Genomic DNA, 21905 nt, shown 5'->3' with positions numbered 1-21905 from the left:
GGTACATGTCGACAGTCACAGATATGCTTTGGTTAATGTTCGAAATATTTGTTACATTCGATTTGATATGAATTTATTCGTGGATATAATTGCCCGGTATACACCAAGTATCGGGCAAATATATACCGGGCAGTGGCACTTGACCTTAAAAAAACATCAGTGTATATAATTGACTAATGATACTTTTTTGAACCATTATTAAGATAAGAGAGATAATGTTTTATGCTATTTTCTTTCCATTTTTAAACAAATAGTAATCATCGAATATCAACAACAATTTTCCTCAACCTTTTTTCAATAACAGAAATTTTACATTATAATTGTACTCCCCTGCTAAATGAATATATGAATAAAATATTCATAAATAATGCTTTATTAATGTATTAATTCTGTTGTATCTTTGCTGCTGTTTCTGCTCATTTACTTACGATAGCGTGATGTAAATATTCGTGCAGAGAATACTGAATGATCTTAAAGTTTAAGAAGCTGAATAAATTTCTTAAAGTAATAAATTATTAAATATGCGAAAAACTAACGTCGTAGTTAATATTATGAAAGGAATGTTCAGACGTGCGAAAGAATGGCTTAAAAAGTCTTAGACAATCAAGGGCATTATGAAAGTCAAAACCTTTATTGTTAAATTTAATTTGGTTTTATTAAATAAATTAAAACCTTATTTTTAAGACTAATGATTTTACATTCTATTTTCTAGGAAAAAGTTCTTGTTTTAAATATTAAATAAAAATGGTTGGTAGGAGTTATCGGACATGGTTTACTAGGATTTTTCAAATTAATCCTTTGATGCAGAATTTTTATTAAAAATATATTTTATACTTTTTTGTTATTATTTTTTTACTTGTTAAAATAAATGAAAAATATTATATTTAGGATTTTAACAATTTATTCAAACATAATTACGATAATCTAACAGATTTATTTAGTAACTATTTGTTTTATAATTAAAAAATGCCAAAATATATTTTTGTTTCTAATTAGAGGGTCAAGAAATATATGTATATAAAAGGAACATCCCCATATTCCATCTGCGTCAAAGAGTTAACACCACGTGAAAGATAATCATCTCATTTAAGCGATGTTAATTTCTTGAAAGTGATTTGCTAAAACTCAAGCAAAATTAATGAAGTTTATTCATTAGGATAATTTAATTTTAATGTTATAGTTTTAATATTATTTTTAAAAAAAATATGTTTTTCTTTACACTGTAGAAGCAGTAGTGCAATATCTATCAGAATTTGGTGTTGAAAAATATTTAAATCCTTGTGTTATTTCAAGTAAAAATCGAATCGAGTGTTCATACAAACTTTAAAGGGTTAAATTAAATTTAAACACCAATACAAATATTGACCAAGCTAAGATACATTTACTCTATTTATGATTTTTTGCTAGTTTTGGCATACATGCGGAAATCCTCAGACGACATCAGTAATTTGTTTACAATTCTAGCAAAAGAAAGTGGATTTTCTCATCGCACGATGCCACAAGTAGAAATATTCTGTTGTAAAAACCTGATAGGTTTTTAGCTTTATAACAAAGATAATTATGTTCTATAGGAAGATTTAAAAAAAATTGTATTAAATAATTGTATAATATATCATTTCTATACTTATCTGCTTTGTTAAGCATAGAATAATTTCATATAAATATGCTTTTTATGCTGTGTATATGTTTGATTGACAAATTAATTTTATCTTATCTATTGCTTGTGCATCCTAAATTATTCGTTCTTGTTTTATATTGCATCGTAAACTAACTTTACTGACTCTTGCGTGTTTCATATCTTACTGTAATTATAAACTTTAGTGCTAACGATTTTCAAAAATGGAGGCGGCTACTTTACACAGTGTAGTGAAACATCTTAGGTTCCTGTTACAGTGAAACATCTCGAACCATGAGTTATGTATGGCGTTTCGTTATACCTCCTTGTTGCAATTTAGTTTAAACGGTTTTTGGTGTAAAGATAAACTATATTTTTTATAGTGTAGAAGCATGCAAATTAATATATTTCAATAAAAGACTTCCATCTCAAAAAATATGTGAGAACACAAAAATACTGTTTAGAAACATTATTATTTGCTAATTTTCTTTCGAAACAACAATAATATTCTATTTTTTACCTCAAGGAATACAACACCTGTACATTTCAATATTATCATACACTTTTTCAACATCTTTGCAAATTAATAACTAATTTTTTATAAAAACCACCTGAAGAAAAAGAAGAAAAAAACTGAAAACAGTTTATATTGATAAGAGAAATTTTTTGTTTCATGTCATAACAATTCGAAGACTAATGAAAGTATATAAATGTCATTATGAATTTAATAAGTTTTTTTAAAATCTATTTTATAAAATAAGAAAAGCATGTTTTTAAAGATGGGGAAAGCATATTAGTGAAAGAAACTAAAACAGCGGGAAATATTTCATGACTATGGCATAAATCTTCATAAAACGGAAATTCTTCAGAAAAATAAATTAAGATCCATTAGTTTATTTACGCTTTTTTTTATTTCTATACCACGAAGCACGTGACTTAAGGTGAGAAAAGGATTCCCAAGACTGATATCTTAATTTTCCATTAATTCTCATTTAGTTTAATTACCATGGTTTCATCAAATTCTCTTATCAGCTTTAGCATTTTTTTAATTTTATTTTCTAATACTTTCCTGTAGAAAAGATTTGATGACGAAAAAAAATACCTTCGATGATTAGCTTTCTTTTAATTTAAATAAAATACTGACAAAATGATAAATTTGCTAAAAAATAATTTTCAGGTTTTTCAAACAATTTAAGTTGATTAAGGTTGTAACGATAAAAAGATGTATTCGAAAATTTATCACGCCTTCGGAGAAAAAAAAGAGTGGAAATTTATTTTGATAATGAGCCATTTAAAATCTCTCAAGGTTTTTAACGATTAAGAAAGTCGGCTCACAAGTGATTTGGATAGATTTTTAAGGTAGTTACATAAGTATTTAAGATTTAAGCTTCAAATTGAGCAAATATTTAAACTTTTATTTTACAAGTTATTTTTGAAGGACTAATTATCTGGTAAAAGGAGATAAATGAGATTTGAATGTATTTAAGAAAAATAAATAACTTAGGCATTTTATCTATGTAAGTAGGCATAACCCTTTGACGAAGAATTTTATTAAACATATTTTTCAGAACTTTTTTTCGCATTTTGTATCAATTTAGTTCGAAATATGTGAAAAATATCTTATTCAGAGTTTTAATAATTTATGGTTATGATATACAGCATAAAGCACCGGTTTCTTTTTTGCGTTTAAGGTAAAATTTTACAAACACGGCTAATTTTCAAATAATAATTTATCAAATTTGCACTCATTTGCAGTTATTTAGATCTAAGAAAAACAATTACTCAATATTTGAAATTTCTTTAATTTACAAAATCAGTTATTGATAAATTCTTAAATACGAATGAAAATTGTTTTTTTTTTTCTCAAACTACTTTATTGGGATTTTATATTCAAGTACAAATATAATTCTGATTATCTAAGAGAATTTTTTTAGTACTTATAAGGCTATTTTTTGTAATTAAAAATAACAAAATTTATTTTTGATTGAAATTAGAGCCTCAGAAAAATATATAAAAGGGACATCCTCATGTTCCATCTGCATCAAAGAGTTAACATTACTTGAAAGAGAGTAATTTCATTTAAGCGATGTTAATTTCTTGAAAGTGATTTGCTAAAACTCAAGCAAAATGAATGGAATATTCGTCTATTACAATAATTTAATTTAACGTCCAATCTGCGTCAAAGGATAGAAAAATTTTAGGTTTGCATTAAGAGAAGATGGATGAAAAACAATTTAAATATTTTCCAACGCGCATTGAAAAAAAATACTGAAAAGATTTTTCTCAAAACTTTCAACTAGCTTATTGAATAATTAATAACAGGGGAATATAATGGATAAAAATGAGAAAGAATTCTATTTTTTTATTGGGACATAATTCGGAAAGATATTCTAGAATAGGGGTATTGTTTGTGACACTTGTAGGTATGAAATTATAGCTATAATTAAGTTACCAGTCCAGAAATTTTTTCCTGCTGAGGAACAGTTCTAGATCCTAAAATGGTTATCATTTCTATGATTACTTATCAGTGATGATCCAATAATTGTCTTTCTTTTGGTCTATTCTTAGAACTTAGTTGAATCTTATCGGAGTATAAATTTAGAAAAATTATTATTAATTATATAAGTTTATATCTATATATCTATATACATATATATATATATATATATATATATATATATATATATATATATATATATATATATATATATATATATATATATATATATATATATATATATATATATATATATATATATATATATATATATATATATATATATATATATATATATATATATATATATATATATATATATATATATATATATATATATATATATATATATATATATATATGTTACCGTGAAATACCGAAATCTGGAGAATGTCAACATTCACGTAGTCGCTTGGTGTATGTCCAAAATATTTGATAAATACCTTTATTTCTGACTTTCACCGGTGAATGTCAGCAATCACATAGTCGCTTTGGTGAATGTCCGAAATATTTGTTATATCCAATTTTATATTAATTTATTTGCTAATATTATTATATTTATTTGATATATTTATATTTATTCTATATTTTAATACTTACTGACGATAGATTGGAAGAAACATCAGTGTTTGGAGTATCGGGCAAATATATACCGGGCAATGGCACTTGACCTTAAAAAACATCAGTGTAGGGTATACCGGGCAGTGGCACTTAACCTTAAAAGAATCAGTGTAGGGTATACCGGGCAGTGGCACTTAACCTTAAAAAAACATCAGTGTAGGGTATACCGGGCAAATGTATACCGGGCAGTGGCACTTAACCTTAAAAAAACATCAGTGTAGGGTATACCGAACAGTGGTACTTAACCTTAAAAAAACATCAGTGTAGGGTAAACCGGGCAGTGGCACTTAGCTTTAAGAAAACATCAGTGTAGGGTATACTGGGCAGTGGCACTTAACTTTAAAAAAACATCAGTGTAGGGCTTACCGGGCAAATGTATACCAGGCAGTGGCACTTAACCTTAAAAAAACATCAGTGTAGGGTTAAAATATCGAATAAATGTAATTATATCCACGAATAAATTCATATCAAATCGAATGTAATAAATATTTCGGACATTCACCAAAGCATATCTGTGATTGTCGACATACACCGATGAGGGTCCGAATGTACAAGAATGTATATATATTCAGTGACTGATTTTAATTAGTTATTTAAGAATTTTTTTTGTCTGCCTGCCCAAATAAAAAATTAAAAATTTAGAAATTAAAAAATGAAATTTTTCGAAATATATTCAAAAATTTGTGTATATATCTGATAAAAAGGTGTAATAAGTTCTTAGGTAAAATTTATTTGATACTAAGTTTGCTTTCATGTTTGTGAAAAGAACACTTTCCCGGTAGTCACTTTTTGGCGCAAAAAAACCTTTAAAAATTTCGTTTTCCTTTAAAAATGAAGTTTCCCCTATTGCATCAAAAAAGAGTTTTGCAGATATATTTTGTAAAACATTCAAATATCTACTTTGCAATTTAAAATAAGGAAGAAATAATGTCCTTACTAAGTGCCACAAAATCATTTTATTTTACGATACTAATTTAAATAATATTTTTTCCTAAAATAAATATGTTAAAACATCAAAAATGTATTGTTTTATGAACCGATTATTTGTCTCATAAAGTAATATTTTTCATTTTTCCATCAAAATGCGTTTTTTTAAAAAAAATCAAAACAAATTAATGAAAAGCTAAATAAAGTTGTACTGTACTATTGCAGTGTAAAAATTAAACATTGGAGCAAAATGATAAAGCACATGGTCAGAGAAAATACCCCAGACTCATTGCATATCTGCCATAGAATTAATCTATAATGACAAGATCATTACTTTTCTTTTTCTCTGTCTAGCGTCTCCATTATTTGAACTGAAAATATTGTTACAACTCCATTTCAAAATATTAACTGAAAGCATCATACTATGAAGAAAACAAATCAAACATTTTAAAATTCTTCTATTGTAACTGGAACCATGAAAGCTGGGGAGTTTCGAGATAGAAAAGAATGAACTGTTTTCCATTTTCTCACATTTTACAGTTATTATAATTCATTCGTTCATTTAATTAAGTTAAAATTGAAACCTATATTAATAAAGTTCTGATCCCCCTCTAAATTTCTGAAAGTTGGAATCAATCTGGTTTTTTCAGTGAAGTGTTTACTGATGTTCGATATGTAGACGTATTTTCGTGAAATTAAGACTTATATTTGTTCATTCTTTCTCAACAAATTTTTAATATTCAAATAGTTTTACTTATAAATTAGTAAATGTTTAGTTAAAGATTTTTGATAACAATTTGCTATTTATAACAGAAAAACCGTAATATAATTTCAGACTAATCATTGAATAATTTTACCAGATATGGTAGTATAAGCAGATATGGCAGAAGCAGGCCTGGAGGAAGTTGATTGAGAAGGCCAGGGCCCACCCGGGGCTGTCGTGCCATTGAGGAAGGAAGGAATGGTAGTATAAAAGTTTTATAATCTTTATACGCGCGTACTTATAAGATGATATAAGTTTTTAATAGAATTCTAACTATTCATGTTATTGTCTAAAAATTTAATCATGCAAAGAAATTTATTCATGTAAATTATCTAAAAATTCCTAATTTAATGAAACATAAATTTAGAAAGTTACAGGAATTTTACTGAATAATATACTTCTCTACAAAAGAGATTAAAATATTTCTCATTGTTATTTTTTAACAAAGATTGCTGGCGAAATTATTCAGAATTATATATAAAAAATGCAACTATTTAAATAACCACTTTTGGAGAAGCTAGTGTTATTAGGATAAATATTGTTTGTGACTTCTCACACTTGCACCGATTTCAAAATCATCATCATCGAAAAGCTAAAACTTTGTCTACTTTAAAAGTAAAATTTAAATTTCAAATCATTTTCTGCAAACATAATTCATTTACGCTTTGCATTTAAATCCTATTTTTAGTCTATATATTAAAGCAAATAAAAAGATTATGTTTTACCCTAACAAATTATAAGGTTTCAGTATTTGTGTAATTTATAATTCAGTGATTTTAAAGATATTTTAGTTGTTTTTAGTTGTAAAATTTAAATTTCAAATCATTTTCTACAATTATAATTTATTTACGCTTTGCATTTAAATCCTATTTTCAGTCTATATATTAAAGCAAATAAAAGATTATGTTTTATCCTAACAAGTTATAAAGTTTTAATATTTGTGTAATTTATTATTCAGTGATTTTAAAAATATTTTAGTTTGTTCAAATAAAACTCTAGACCAAGTTAATAAATTACACGCTTCTGAAAATAGCTGATTAATGAAAACCTCTCATTTCAGTATTATGTTGTCCCAGAAATAAACTTAAATAGATTACCTAGCACACACTACCGAACTATTATATTCTATTGATAATCTCGATTCAGCTTTCTTTATATAAAATAGAGCCTCAAGAGCAAAGTCATGATTCTCTCCCCATAAAAGTCTGTCAAACAGGAAATGTATATTGCCACTGGGGATATGTTCTTCGGTCCATTCAAACTCTTGCATGGCTTGTAATTGTGGTCATAGTAACTTAGTGTGCGTCATGAATGAACATACTATCAATACATATTATTGATGATGCTTGGTTAAGTAGATATGAGTTCGATGAAGTGGTCCCATAGATCCACTTCTTTAAAAATAGGTTATTTGTTTCTCTAGGAAACATTAGGAAGGTATTGAGATATTGTTCATAAGACTAGAGAAATATATTTGTTTAAGTAGATTGTGATAATAAATTGAAACTGCATTATGTTTTTTGAAAAATATTATCAGTTAATGGCTGCATCAGCACATTTGTAATATTTTTAGAACTACAACTCATTATTTTAAATAAATAATCCCCAGAAAACTGACCAAGTAATATTTTAGGGGAACCGGAAAGTAATGTCGTTTCGGTGCACTAAATATTCGTTAGTCTTAAAAACTAGTTAATTTTTTTCGATCCATTTCGATTCATTCGTAAGGTTGTTGCTAATGCGGGTGAATAAATTATTGATTTAAAATAAAATCTTGATGACAAATATCAAATGCACCAAAACGGCATTTCTTTCCGGTCACTCTAATATGACTTGATTAAAAATTTCATTAGCTTTAAAAATATACTAATAAGAAATAACAGTCGACACGTAAAAAAAAAATGAAAAAAGGCGTCAATTTTTTGAGCGCTTAAAACATGTCGACTGTTATTTCCAATTCGTATATTTTGTGAAGCAAAAGAAGTTCTTAATCAAGTAAATGATTATCTTGTTTCTTTGATAATCCACTAATGTTTCATAAATTTGTTTATGAGAATAGATGATTCAATTCGCGTGAGTAGATTATGATACTGAATTGAAATCGTTTTAGGAGTTTTGAAACAACTTTTTATTGCTTGATGTATCGGTATTAAATAAAAGATTTTTTAGAATTACTCTGAATTATTTTATTTCTTTGATAACCCATAAATGATTTAAAAATTGTTTGTGGTGATAGACGATTAAGTATGTTTGAGTGGATGTTTTACTGAATTGAAATTAAGTTATGACTTTAGAAGCAATTATTCCTTATTTGGTAAGCCAGCATTATCTTAGTTGATTCTAGAATTACAACCAAATATTTTGATTGTTGGATAATCCACTATTGTCTTATAGTGCATCTTAGGCGAAAATGTTATTTTAATTAAAAATGAGCATAAGATTTATTCAAAGTGTTTTTACAGTTAAACTCAAACTTTGTTTGCAGTTAAAACACACATAATTTAGAATTAATAACGGTTAATTAAAATATAAACTTCTAGAAGAACGTTCTGAAAAATGTTCTGTTGAAAACATAATAATACTGGGACTTTCCAACAGAAGATTTCTGTTCTTTTCTGTAGTTTATTCTTGAACTATTTTGTTATCTGTCAAAAGAGATATTATTTCTGCTAACAAATACAATCTGTATCAATAGTTACCAATTTTATCTTTTAGTTACAGAATTTTGAATATGAAAAATTTTGGTGTAAGAGTGGCAACAAATAATGCGATGCATTTAAACAGATACCGACCACTTTGTATTGTAGACAAGCGACCTTATACCAAGCAGGTCTCGAGTTTTAATTTCACCTCGGAAAGTCAAAGCTTAACGGTGTAAAAAAAGAAAAATTCGACAATGATTCTTTCAAACGTGGTGGTTTTCGATGCATCGAAAATCGCTAAAAATCATGCAAAATGCTAGAAATCATGCAAAAAAATAATTATAATTTTAGAACTTTGTTTCACTATACAAACCAGAGGGTATACAGCTTGCCTCCATGCAAAAGTTTTTTGCAGTAACCTGACCTATTTTCTTCAGGGAATTTTTCGGTCAGCGTGTTTTTTTCGTAGCATACAGATAATCTCTGGTAACTTTGCCAGAAATTTCCGAATTATAACAGAACTTTTTCAAAAAAGTTGACTAAAAATGTCATAGTATGGAAATATAATCAAAATTATAAAAATATATATTTTTTAAATTCTGAATTATATGGATATGAAATAATCTTTTAAGAGCACTGAAAATTTTTACTCTTCTATAAAAAATACGCATTTTCAAGATGTTTTAAGCAATCTTCAAAGTAAATAGCTACTATGTCTGATTTGATACAGCATTTGACTCTAGCTCAAAAATATTTCTTATTGCTTATCTTTTGCGAAAACATAAATAAGGCAAATCTAAGCCATTTCCGTAAAAAAAAATTCCTAACAGGCCAAATAATAGTTGGACAATAAATCATTCAAGCAAGCAACAAATTAAAAAAAAAGAAGAAATATTTATGTGAGTGGTATAAAAGAGATTATCATAAATTCAGGCATGAATTATGAAGAAAATTTGTGTTTGTTTTTAATTAAAAATACAAAAAATGTGGTATTGTATATTTTTCCAGAAATCCTTTAACGCAGTAACCCATGCGATAGTTATCTTTTAATTTCATTAAAATGGGGGGTGATACAAGAAAAATTAAAAAAAAATGATCGAATGTTTTCTTTAATGGTATAAAATGTTTTATGAACTGTTTTCTTTAATCTAAAGCCAAAGATAAGAAAAATACGGAATGCAATCTGTAGAAATGATATTAAAAAGCATATTATGAATAAGTTCCAAGTCAGATTTATGTAGTCTCATTTAGTGCATTAAACCACAATACTCAATGCTGGGAAACCAACTGAGAAACTATTTTTAAAAATCAAAAGAAATATGCATGCGAGATTCTAAAAAATGCCTTTTTTTCATTCCGCAAGTATAATATGCAAAATTATTTGATGACTACAAAGTAATTAGTTACTAAATAAACATAACACTTATTTTCGAAACATTGCAAAAACTATTTTTGAATTAAGTTTGAAAAAAATGTACGCTATAAACTGAACGCTTTGATTTGATCAGTCATCAATATAATTTAAAATAAAAGAATATATAAAAATAATTTACGTCGAAGAATAATTCCAATGAGATGATGATAAATTTATTTCTTCAAATTATAGTGGTATGATATTTCGCTTGTATTACTGTCATACATCTGAATGATTTACTCACTTGTTTTCATATGGAAGCTATATACTACTCAGACGCTATATACTAACGAAAACAGTAAATATAATTTTCAAAAGCACGTTATATGTAATTTAAATAAATAAGAGTCATATATTATGTATTGTATGTTTTATTTGAGTCAAAAAATTCTGAAATAGGTGTTTTTTTAAGGTTGAAAACCATGTTACCTCATTAAAGCTTTCTAAATATTATTAACGCACAGAAATTTTTTTTTAAAACAAACCCATTCGAAAAAATAGCATAGTATATTTTTTAGTATAATAAACTATTTAAAATGTTAGTATCTTTTTTGAAATAATAAACTAGTTAAACATATAGTTTAATAATTTTAATCTAATAAACAGTTTTCTTTATAATAAACTTAATAATATAATAAGCTAATTCAAAAATTAAAAAAATAAATAAATTTTACCTGACAATAATACTAATATCGTAATTAATGGCTTGAAGAAAATAACATTTGATGGAATAAAAAAATGTAACTACCGTGAACAACGAAAAACTACCGTAAAAAATTCTAATTAAATAAATATTATTGTAAAAATTATGGTATATTGTTTTACGGTGAAAATGGATTTTACAGTAAAATGAGGAGTAAAATAGGCTTTCTGGATTATGCACGTAAAGTGTCGGTACTTAATAACTTAATTTGATCCGGAACTTTTACAGTGTATCATTTCGCCATGCATTTAAAGTGTTAAAAAAAGCTCATATTTCTTAACTTGCTTTCTTAAAAAAATGCTGTTCTTGCTTTATCAAAAAGGAAAAAAAAAAAACGTTCACTTAAACTTTTAATTTGTATAAAATACATGAATTCACTATAAATTTTAATCTCTATGACTAATTATAAGAATATCAGCTATTAATATTTTTTTAAGCAAACGTATGTTCTGATAGTCTTCAAGCCTTTTTTTTTCATTTTTTTTCAGATTTAAAAATATGCAACATGTGCAACGGCCTATTATTGAATAGCCTATAATTATCTTATTAGCACTGCTAAAACTTTGATTAAGGTAGGTGAAAAAATCTTGAAAAGTTTCATAAGGATTATTTTGCTTAAGGGGTTCCTAAGAGCAAAATTGTGTAATTGATTATGTGTCTTAATTATTTTTTAGAGCCTTAAGGTACTTTGCCACCGCATTTACTTGCAAAAGGGATTTTTTCAGAACTTAAACGTCTTATTATTTAATAAAATTTTTTTCAGATCAATGTGACAGGTATTCAGAAAAAAGCGGAGGACCTAGTATTAATTTTAATCGTCAGCGTATTTCTAAGGTTTACTTCAAACATTTGTTGTTTCAAACAATGAATATGAATAGAGAACATTGTTAAGATTCTACTTAAATCAGAGACAAAGAGTTAAGGAATGAGTAGTAATTTAATCAAGTTAAGAAATACAGGATCACAAATGACAACGAGAAAAATAATCACATAAAAAAATCTTTCTTATGAAATAAAAAACGTCTTTATTGTTATTTAAATTTTTATTATTAAGGACAAAAAAGTTAAGAATAATCCATGAATAGAGAACTACATAAATTAAGTTCTGGAAAAAAATTTACTTGTTTTTTCTTCTTCCATAAACAAATTCATAACTTACTTTTTTTTAAAAACTCTTTGAAAGCATTTTAAACAACATGCTTAATCAACTTTTCAACAACATTATCTAATGTTTTTAAAAGAGCTTACATTAAATTGTTGAAGAAATTGCTAATTATTGCTAATATATATATATATATATATATATATATATATATACAAAAAAACTTTTTTGCGGATATAATGGTGTAGGTTGATGAAAAAATGATATCTTTTATTTTCCGGATTTTTAAAAAAAATTTATCCTTCTTTTTCTTTTCCCCCCCAGTTGTTTGTTATATTTTTTTATTATTATTTTTCTTCCCCCCCCCCTTGTTTTTTCATTTGTCTGTAATTTTCCTTTGTTTTATCTTCATTTTGAACTATATATATATATATATATATATATATATATATATATATATATATATATATATATATATATATATATATATATATATATATATATATATATATATATATATATATATATATATATATATATATACACAAATTAACATGAAAAACATGAATAAAATAAAAATAAAAAACTAAATGGTAGAGAAACAAGAATGGTATAGGCAAATAGTCGTTGTCAAGACACATCTAATTGCCATAAATAATGCGATATTTCTGAATAAAGAATAATTATCCTAAGATAAAAATTATTCTTTATATGTGTCGATATCGCAAAAAACCTTATTTTGAAAAAAATCATGAAATAAAAGAAAAATGTAAAAGGAAATCAAACTTACCGGCGTGAATTAAAACGCGGTTTAGGTTTAAAAGTACAATAATAAAACAGTTAACAAAAATCGCGAAGATGTAAAATATTGCTTATAGCTTGAATCGAATATAATAAAATTAAAAAAACATTTGATCGAAGAAGAAGAAAAAAAAAAAATGTTTAGGTAAAATATTAGTGCTGCCATCTATGAGAAACAATTAGTAAAAAGGTAATAAAATTGAAAAAATAATAAAAATGTTTAACGGATTGAATAAATTAGCAGTCTTAAAAAATAAAAATAAATAAATAAAAAATAAATAAATAAATAAATAAATAGAAATTAAAAAAAAAAAAAAAAAAAAAAAAAAAAAAAAAAAAAAAAAAAACATTAATAGGGAAATTAATTTAAAAGTCAGTCTGTCAGGATAGAAAGCCGTTTATAGACTCATCCTTCATTCATAATATTACAGAATACACATATCCATCTTTCATAGGGTGACTTATTTAAAAATCAGAGCCTGCATACAGGAATAGAAAACCGTTTATAGGTTTTATTCTTCATTCATACAACCTTACATAATTTTAAAGTATACACGTATCACCTGCATTTATTTGGGGTGGTTCTTTATGAACCAGAGCCCATTTCACTTATACAAAAATAAAAATAATTAAATAAATAAATAAATAAATAAACTGTTTATTATACTGGACAATTAAAATTAAATTAATTTTAAGAGGCTACAAATATTAAAAAGTAACTAAAAATATTTAACTAATCCAGTATAAAAGGTCATACATCCAAACTATTCCGTCCAGTGGCTTTAGGAATAGTTTATCATAGTTAGTTCCTACCTTGAAAAAATCAGAGCTTATTCTTAAAACAGAAAAATTAAATAAAAATTAAAAATTAATGTACCAAGTTTTTTAAGATTTTTTTAAAATAGAAATTAAGAAATGAACTAGGAAAATGGCTATTAATTAAATCGTTTTTATATATATCAGTATCTAATAAAAACTCGTTATAGTTAGAATTATTCCTGTAAAATCTATGAATTTGATTGGCAATAATATTAGAAAAAACCTTATTGGCTAAGTTAGAGTTGAAATCTATGCATTTTTTAACTGGAAATTTAAATTCATATCATATATATATATATATATATATATATATATATATATATATGATGTACACGTACGCATCGTTCCCGCCTGTTTCTTTTTCCCTTGCCTTATTTTATCGGTTCCGACGCAAATGTTATTCTTATAATGTTAATAATATTGGTTTAGATCGCTTATGAAGAGATCAGATTCCCGCTCCAATCGTTCAGAAATTCTTCCAACATTAAAAAAATAATAATGAACTTATTTCGTTTCTGGAAGAAAAATAGTTCTGAGAAATATTCCTGATGCTAATGATGATGAAGAAAGTATGGGATTTACAGTTGTACGTTTGATGTTTATGCAGAAGTTGAGGAAAATGTTGAAACTTGCGGTATTGTCGCAGCATCGGCAACCATTTTTAACAAATGGTAGCAGAAACTGAGAAGAGAAAGGTGAGCAAAGTTCTGCTGATGAAGATGACGATATGGAACCACAATCTGAGATAATATTTACGAAAGTTCTTGAAGCCTTTGAGAGATTGAGGAATTTTCTGTATTCGCAGGAACTTAAAGAGAATGAAAATGGATGAATGAATGACTGAATAATCTTTTACAAATGTCGAAAATTTATTGTTTGAGATGAGAAGAAAACGGTATGCTCAAATCAAAACTTCCAAATATTTAAATAAATTAATGGGTTTTCCTCTTTCGCTTGCATCGTAAATATTTCTACATCAATTACTTAATTTTTTAAATAAGAAAATTATATTTATAGCAAATTTATTAATTTTTTATGTTTATTATTTTTTTAAATTAAGCTTCATGCATTGTCAAGTCATTATTTAACATTTTATGTTGACCCGCATTCGCCATTTTCTCTTATCTATTGTTTGCATTTAATGGTCATATGAGAAATGATTGATCTAGGTGCTACTGTGTTGTAATAAAAGACGACAATAATTACATTTTTTCAATACATTTTTAATATCGTTATGCTACTGATATTGTTGGCAGCATTTCAATATAATTTTAAGAACTGGTAGCATTAGATTGTGAAGACTTCGACTTACAAAGAATGTACCTGAACTGGCACTTCCCCATTTTAATTGAATTTTTTTAAATAATTTTTTTAGGTTTTGAAATCATATGAATAATTATTTTATAAATTTATAATTTTATAACCGTCGTTGAACAGCCGACCCAATTTTATGGGTATACGACTACTAATGTTCAACTCCATAGTCTTGTAATTTTGAACCCAATCCAGAAGACTCCTGGATAGAGTTTTGAGAGAAATTTGCCTTCGTGGAGGACTTTTTGATGGAGCTAACCCGCATTTGCGTTACATAGAGAGAAAGATCACGAGAACCTCTCACGGGTAGCCTGATGGCAAGGGGATTCTAACCCATGTTCCGTCTACCTCTGAGGATATTTCACGTCAGCAGTGTGGTCGGTGCAGTGCGGTCGAATGCGGAATTCGCATCAACTGGGATTTGAACCCGGTTCGTCGCATTGGAAGGCGAACGCTCCATCCCCTGAGCCAGTGCGGCTCAAATAATTATCTTGTCTATATCGAGGTAATTACTAAGTAATAAGTTGCAAAATGTGCATTTTGTTTTATCTTGTTTTACAGCTAAGTTTAATTCGTTTGGCAGTTGAAGAGTATTGTTGAGTAAATTAAGAGATCTGTTTATTTTACGATTTTTCACCTAAATCAGAAACTATTTGAGTCTTAAAAGGATAAATTTAAAAGATTAAACTATAAAATTAGAAAAAAGTTATTCAGTAATAAATTCAAAATTTCAATTCACAATCAATTTTTTAAGTATAACAATTTATTATTTCGATTAGAAATTTAATGAGAAATAGTTTGAAATTAATTTTTTTGTACAAGGAAACAATTTCGATTTTTTAGTGTGAGATAAAACTCAGTTTTTCCAAAACGAAAAAAATGAACTTTAATCAGTCAAATAACTTTCTTTCCGTTCGATGATTTTTTTCCATTTTTCTGGTAACTTCATGATCCCGTGCTTATAGAACTTTTGGTCCTTTCCAGCAAAAACTCGAATAATTGCAATTTGAGGTCATTATTATTTATAAATTTTATAATATTCAAAATGTTTTGTAAACTTCTAAATAAATGTTAATTCAATGGTGCTGTGTCGGGGCTATATGAGCGGGGTGGCATCCTTTCCCGATCAAGTTCCAATAGTTTCGTGAGTGTAGCTAAAGATGTGCGAGGTTTCACATTGTAAGACTGAATCACGATTCCTTTGCAATTCTCGCCCTTGCACCATTGAATTCAATAATAATAATTCAAATAGCATTTGGTCGAGTTCGTTGCTGATAAGAACCAGAAGTTCTAAAACTCGGGATCATGAAGTTACTAGAAAGATGGCAAAAGGTTATAGAACAGAATGAAAGACATTTCTGCTGGCTAAATTTGTATATTTTTTCCACTCTTTCAGAAAACTCGGTAAAACATAGAATGATAAAATTGCTTCATTAAACCATAAAGTGGAGAAAATTTGCTGCAAAACTAATATGGTGTTAAACAGAACAAACCATTGTATTATATAATCGTGTTTAAGAAGTACGGCAATATGGTTAAATTCAACACCATATTTTTTACTATTATGGTCACAGAACTCAAAATTCTAAATACTGGCTTGCTACTGGCTAACGTTGGCGCGTAATATGCTATACTAGCTAACATTGGCTTAAAATATAAATTGTCAAATAAGAATAGGGCAGGGTTATGAATTAATTCAACATTCTATAATAGATACACTAATATTGCTTACAGCACCACTGGAATAAACAATTTTTTACCGGTAATTCGTTACTTCATGCCGTTGAGGTTATAAAAATAAATAAGCACAATTTTAAAGTACCAAGTGAGATTAATGATAATAGTAATTAGCTAATTGGTAATTAATTGAGTTAATAAATGATTACTCACCGAGACACCCATAAAACGCAGTTTTGCTAATTTCTTCACTACTTTTAGAGCCATTTCATGATTGTCATAAGTAAAATTACCAAGTACTAATGTGGAATTTTTGGCTCTCCAACGTAGTTCTGAATCTCTAAGAGCAAGAGCAATAGCCCACACTGCATCAAAAGCTTGAGCAACAAATCCAGTGGATCGATTTTGAGAATCTAATTCAATTTCTTTAAGAATGTCAGGCATTGTCTAAAATTATAGAAAAAAGAATATAGTTTTAATATTTTTTTTCATTTTACCAAGATAAATAATTACTATGTTTATACATCCTTGAGCAAAACTAATTTATCCTATTTAAAGATAGTTATCGAAATTTGGAGTCATTTGTTAATTGGAAAAAATGAAATTTCGAGAATACGCAATTTTAATAATTAAACAACATACTAGTTTCAACTCTACCTTACTATTATCCATATAGTTTTTTTAAAAAAAATTTTAAAACTATTTTTAGTAGGTACTTTTTGATCAGACATGATGGATATTGTCATGTCTGTTACAATAAACCTCTTTTTTTATACATATTCTAGACCAAAAAATCTCAAACTTTTTCAGTCGGGGAGTATTTATAGAATTAGAAATTCAACTAAGAACATTGAAGCTTGTTTGTCTCACAGCTATATGCTGCATTTGTTAACTGAATGACATAATAGCTATAATTATGCAAGATCATCTCGTCATTTAATTTACAGGACATCATCATCATTTAATTAATTCTATTTTTTGACTAACTTTCAATTTAAGCAGCAAAATCATTCTTAACAAAATACTAGATATAGTAATTTCAAGGAGATATTGAAGATTCACAATTAGTTATTTTATTATTATGGCACTATTACGTTTGTTTCAAATTTTTACTTGGTTTCGTTTAACACAAATTTAATAAGAAGGAGGATTTTGTTTTAATCTGCACAATCTAAATATATTTTTCTGTAAATTCAGATAGTTTTGTTTGCTGTTGCCTTTTGGTGTGAATTTGTTTTGTCGAGTAACGGACAAGGTACTGATTTAATACTGATTTCATTCCTATGTAGTCAATATTTTACGTGAATGGTGAAAATGCTTGATTTTGTTTGGTAAAACACCAGATCAAAAACATCATATTCATATATTTTATCCCACTTTTTACACAAGAAATGTTGTTAATTTTGAACTTTAAAGTATGTTTCATATTTTCTTTCAAAGTTTAGGCATCTCCAACAGTTTGGAGCACTTTGAAATATTTTACGGAGCATTCAGTGCTTCCCGGAGCTGAGTTAGAGAACCTCTGCTCTAGTCTTCCTATATTCCTTCATCATCCCCTTTCATCTGTTCTTCACTTCGTAATAGAAAACTTATTTCAGTCAAAAAAATATTATTTCACTTCACAGTCCAAAATGCTCTAATCAAAATGCTGTAAATTAATTAGCATTTTTTTAAATAAAATTATGGTGATGAAGTGCTTTTTATACAAAATGTCTGGGACATGTTAGATGACTAAGTAGGGTGCTATCTAAAATCTAATGTTACTATTTATCTTAAATTTGTTTGTTACGGTCATCATTAAATTCTTAAATCGATCATATTAACTGCAAAGTGTGTATTTGTTTTTTCTGTAATCTTTCTACCTTTCAGTTCCAAGATCTATAATTAATTGTAGCGCAGTATTTAGCTTTGAAACGTGGCAATATTTTACTGCTTTAGGACTTTTACAAGGAATTTTGAGAAATAAATAGCTTCCTCAGGAATTTTTCTAGCTTATTTCAAATCACACAGATGGCTCTTACTTACCAATTCAGAAACAGACGTTCCGTTTCCTATTGCCTCGTAATGACTGCCAATCAATAAGATACCTTGGACTGCATCTGCTAATTGGTGATCATTACAATCTGTATGCATGTTGTTCCACCAAGAGTTTGGCTTATCACCAATGATAAGCCAGGCGTACTCTGCACCATGCATTTCCAAGTGATAAACCTGTCATTTTAGAAAATGTGATAATTATCAGAAAAAACACCATTTCTCAAATTATTGGTTTAAAAACAACAAATTCTTTGCTTGACATTTTTGATTTTTTTTTACAACGCTTGAAAGATAATGAATTAAAAGTAATATTACTTTTTGGCAATAAACTTAATATAAGTTCCTAATATCAATGAAGTAAAAATTGTAATAAAACAAATTTTTTCCCGGGTCTTATTGTGAATAATTTATCATAAATAAGTAAAAGAAACAATTGGACAACAAACGTTAAAAGAGTAATTAGAGAAAATTTTAGTTTTTGAAATAAAAATTTCTCTATTAAATTTAGGGAATATTACATTAAATTCTTTGTGAGAAGAGTATGCTTTTTTTGGTTGTCCAAGTAGTTACTGTCTAAAGTTTGAGAATAGGATTCAGGTTTTTGTTTCAGTTAGGTAAGTTATTCACAGAGATTTTATGCGTAGTTACTATATAATTATAGGGGAAAAATATATTTAGAGGATTTAATCTGTAAGCATTTATATAAGTAAAAAAAATGGGAAAAATGCTCCTTTTAAAAATTTTAAATCATACTAGTTATATTTTTTATGAAATTTTTTTTGTAATATGTGAGCATTAATTTACTTACATTTTTATTTTGGGAGTTTAAGTGAGCAAAAACGCTAACTGTCATTTTGAAAAAATTCTAAAGTTGATTTCCTCATTCAATTAAACGTTGCCATATAAAACTCTTCTTTTAAAAGCTTATTTGACTTGTATCGCAATGGCACCAATTTTTTATATATTTAAAACAATGAAATAGAAACACACGGATGGAATCAAAACAATGAAAGGAAATCACCAGATCTAAAACCACGAGACCACGTGATTTGGCTTTTTTTTAAAAAATAATTTATGAAAAAAGTAGTACATATAAGACTTTTAAGCTGATACTTTGTACACAACTAAGCAATGATTATCTTGAAAAAATCTGATAGTTAAGTTGAACAGTTTAGCTTCAACAGAACTTCAAAGTTTAACTTCCAGGTTTCACCCCACTTACCCTTATAAATGTAAATAGATTGAGAATCTATCAATACTTAGACTTTATAAATATCCCCTCTTTTTTTTTAAGTCATTGACATTTTAAAGTCATTGACAGTTTTTTAAGTCATTGACATTTTTTTACATAACAGAGTGGTGAACAACCAGCAACAGCTATTTTCATTGTTGAAAAAACGATTAAAATGCTAACAGAATGGATGGTGTGCTTCAATTTTCATTTATGAATCAAGTAATATTAATAACTCTACTATAATTAGTTATCCAAATTTGCCTGTACATAACAAATCCTTAGGTTAAGTTTGTTTACAACAAAAGCTTTAATGCAAAAACTAATATATAATCCAACTTTAGTGGATGTAATTAATTAATTTTTAAAATTTATTATTTTGCTGATTAATAGTAAAAGCTTTAAGGGTGTGGATGCAATTGCTAAAGTTTTACATTAGGAGAAATTAATTATAGTAGTTTAGTTTTTGCAATTTAAAATGTATGTAAAATCAAATAGCTTATTTATTAAATCTAATAAACGCAAAATATTGTTGTTTGAAAAGTTTATGTCTTTTGATTTTTAACAACCAGTGATGCCTCTTATTTAAAAGAAAATATTTTTGATGTTAGATAAGAAAAAAGGTAAATATAGAGTTTTTATTTTGATATTTTTTGAATATTTATCTTGTGTTTTCACTAAAAGTTATATTAAGTTTTAAAATAAAGAGAAACATCCTATTACCTCGCAAAACACCTTCCAAAATAAGTCTGAAGAAAAACTCGAAATAATGATGCGGCAATCTTGATTCTACAAGGAAAGAAAGAAAATTTATAAAGTACTTCAGTCTTTCCCCTTTTTTAAAAAATAAATAAAATAAAAAATAGGAAAAACAACAACAAAATCATGAATTTAGTTTAAAACTGTATTTTCTGTTTTACAAAAACTGCAAAGTAATTTTACGTATAAGTAAGAAACATATTGGATGCATATTTAGCTTCTAAAGTTTGGCAAAATATTTTAAATTCCTGGTTTGTTTTGCTAATATTTTTAAATCCTTCAAAGCCTTATTTTTTTCATTTGAAAATTCCAAGCTTGATGGTGTAACAAAATCACTGATTTGTTTTCAAAGCAGGATTAAGCTTTCAATCTTGTTATCTTATTCCAAGAGTTTAATTTAGATTGCTCGTAAAATCGAAATAATGTTGAAAACTCGAAAAAAAAAAATAATGCGGCAATATTGATTCCACAAGGGAAGAAATGAAACCTCGCAAATGCTTCAGATTTTCCATCTCTTTTGAAATAAAGAGATACAAAAGCAATAATAAAATCATGAATTTAACTTAAAACTGAATTTTCTGTCTTAACTAAATTGCAAAGCAATTTTGTTGTTTATGAGTAAGAAACATATTGCATGTATATTTAGCTTCAAATGTTTAGCGAAATCTTCAAACTTGATGGTTTGTTTTGCTTATATTTTCAAGTTTTTCAAAACTTCATTTTCTTTAAGAAAAGTGAAAATTCTAAGCTTGATGGTGTAACAAAATCGCTGACTTGTTTGCAAGTTTTAGATTTCAATAACATTATCTTATAGCAAGAATTTAAGTAAAATTGTTATTCGGAACTCTACAACCAAAGGAAAATAAACCTAAAGCAAGGAAAATAAACCTTGAAACCTAAAGCAGAGATTTAATTAGGAACTAAATAAACAATTTTACTGAAAAGATTTGCAGAAACTTTAAAGCGGGCAATACTTTACATAT

General features: G+C 26.9%; 1 protein-coding gene across 1 annotated transcript in view; it reads right to left on the bottom strand.

The window, feature by feature from the left end:
• LOC139426973 (uncharacterized) overlaps positions 1 to 21905 on the bottom strand; it is a 241413-nt gene that overhangs the window by 65548 nt on the left and 153960 nt on the right. The window contains exons 5-7 of the mRNA XM_087154818.1: positions 20887 to 20952; positions 18921 to 19106; positions 17109 to 17342 (exon numbers count right to left, since the gene is read on the bottom strand). Coding sequence (XP_087010944.1) covers positions 17109 to 17342; positions 18921 to 19106; positions 20887 to 20952 — 486 coding nt within the window. The remainder of the gene's footprint in view (positions 1 to 17108; positions 17343 to 18920; positions 19107 to 20886; positions 20953 to 21905) is intronic.

Source organism: Parasteatoda tepidariorum, chromosome 11 (genome assembly GCF_982258835.1).
Source record: "Parasteatoda tepidariorum strain Cologne lab strain chromosome 11, Ptep-v5.0, whole genome shotgun sequence".
NCBI classification, from domain to species: Eukaryota; Metazoa; Arthropoda; class Arachnida; order Araneae; family Theridiidae; genus Parasteatoda; species Parasteatoda tepidariorum.
This window is presented reverse-complemented; position numbering and strand designations above follow the sequence as displayed.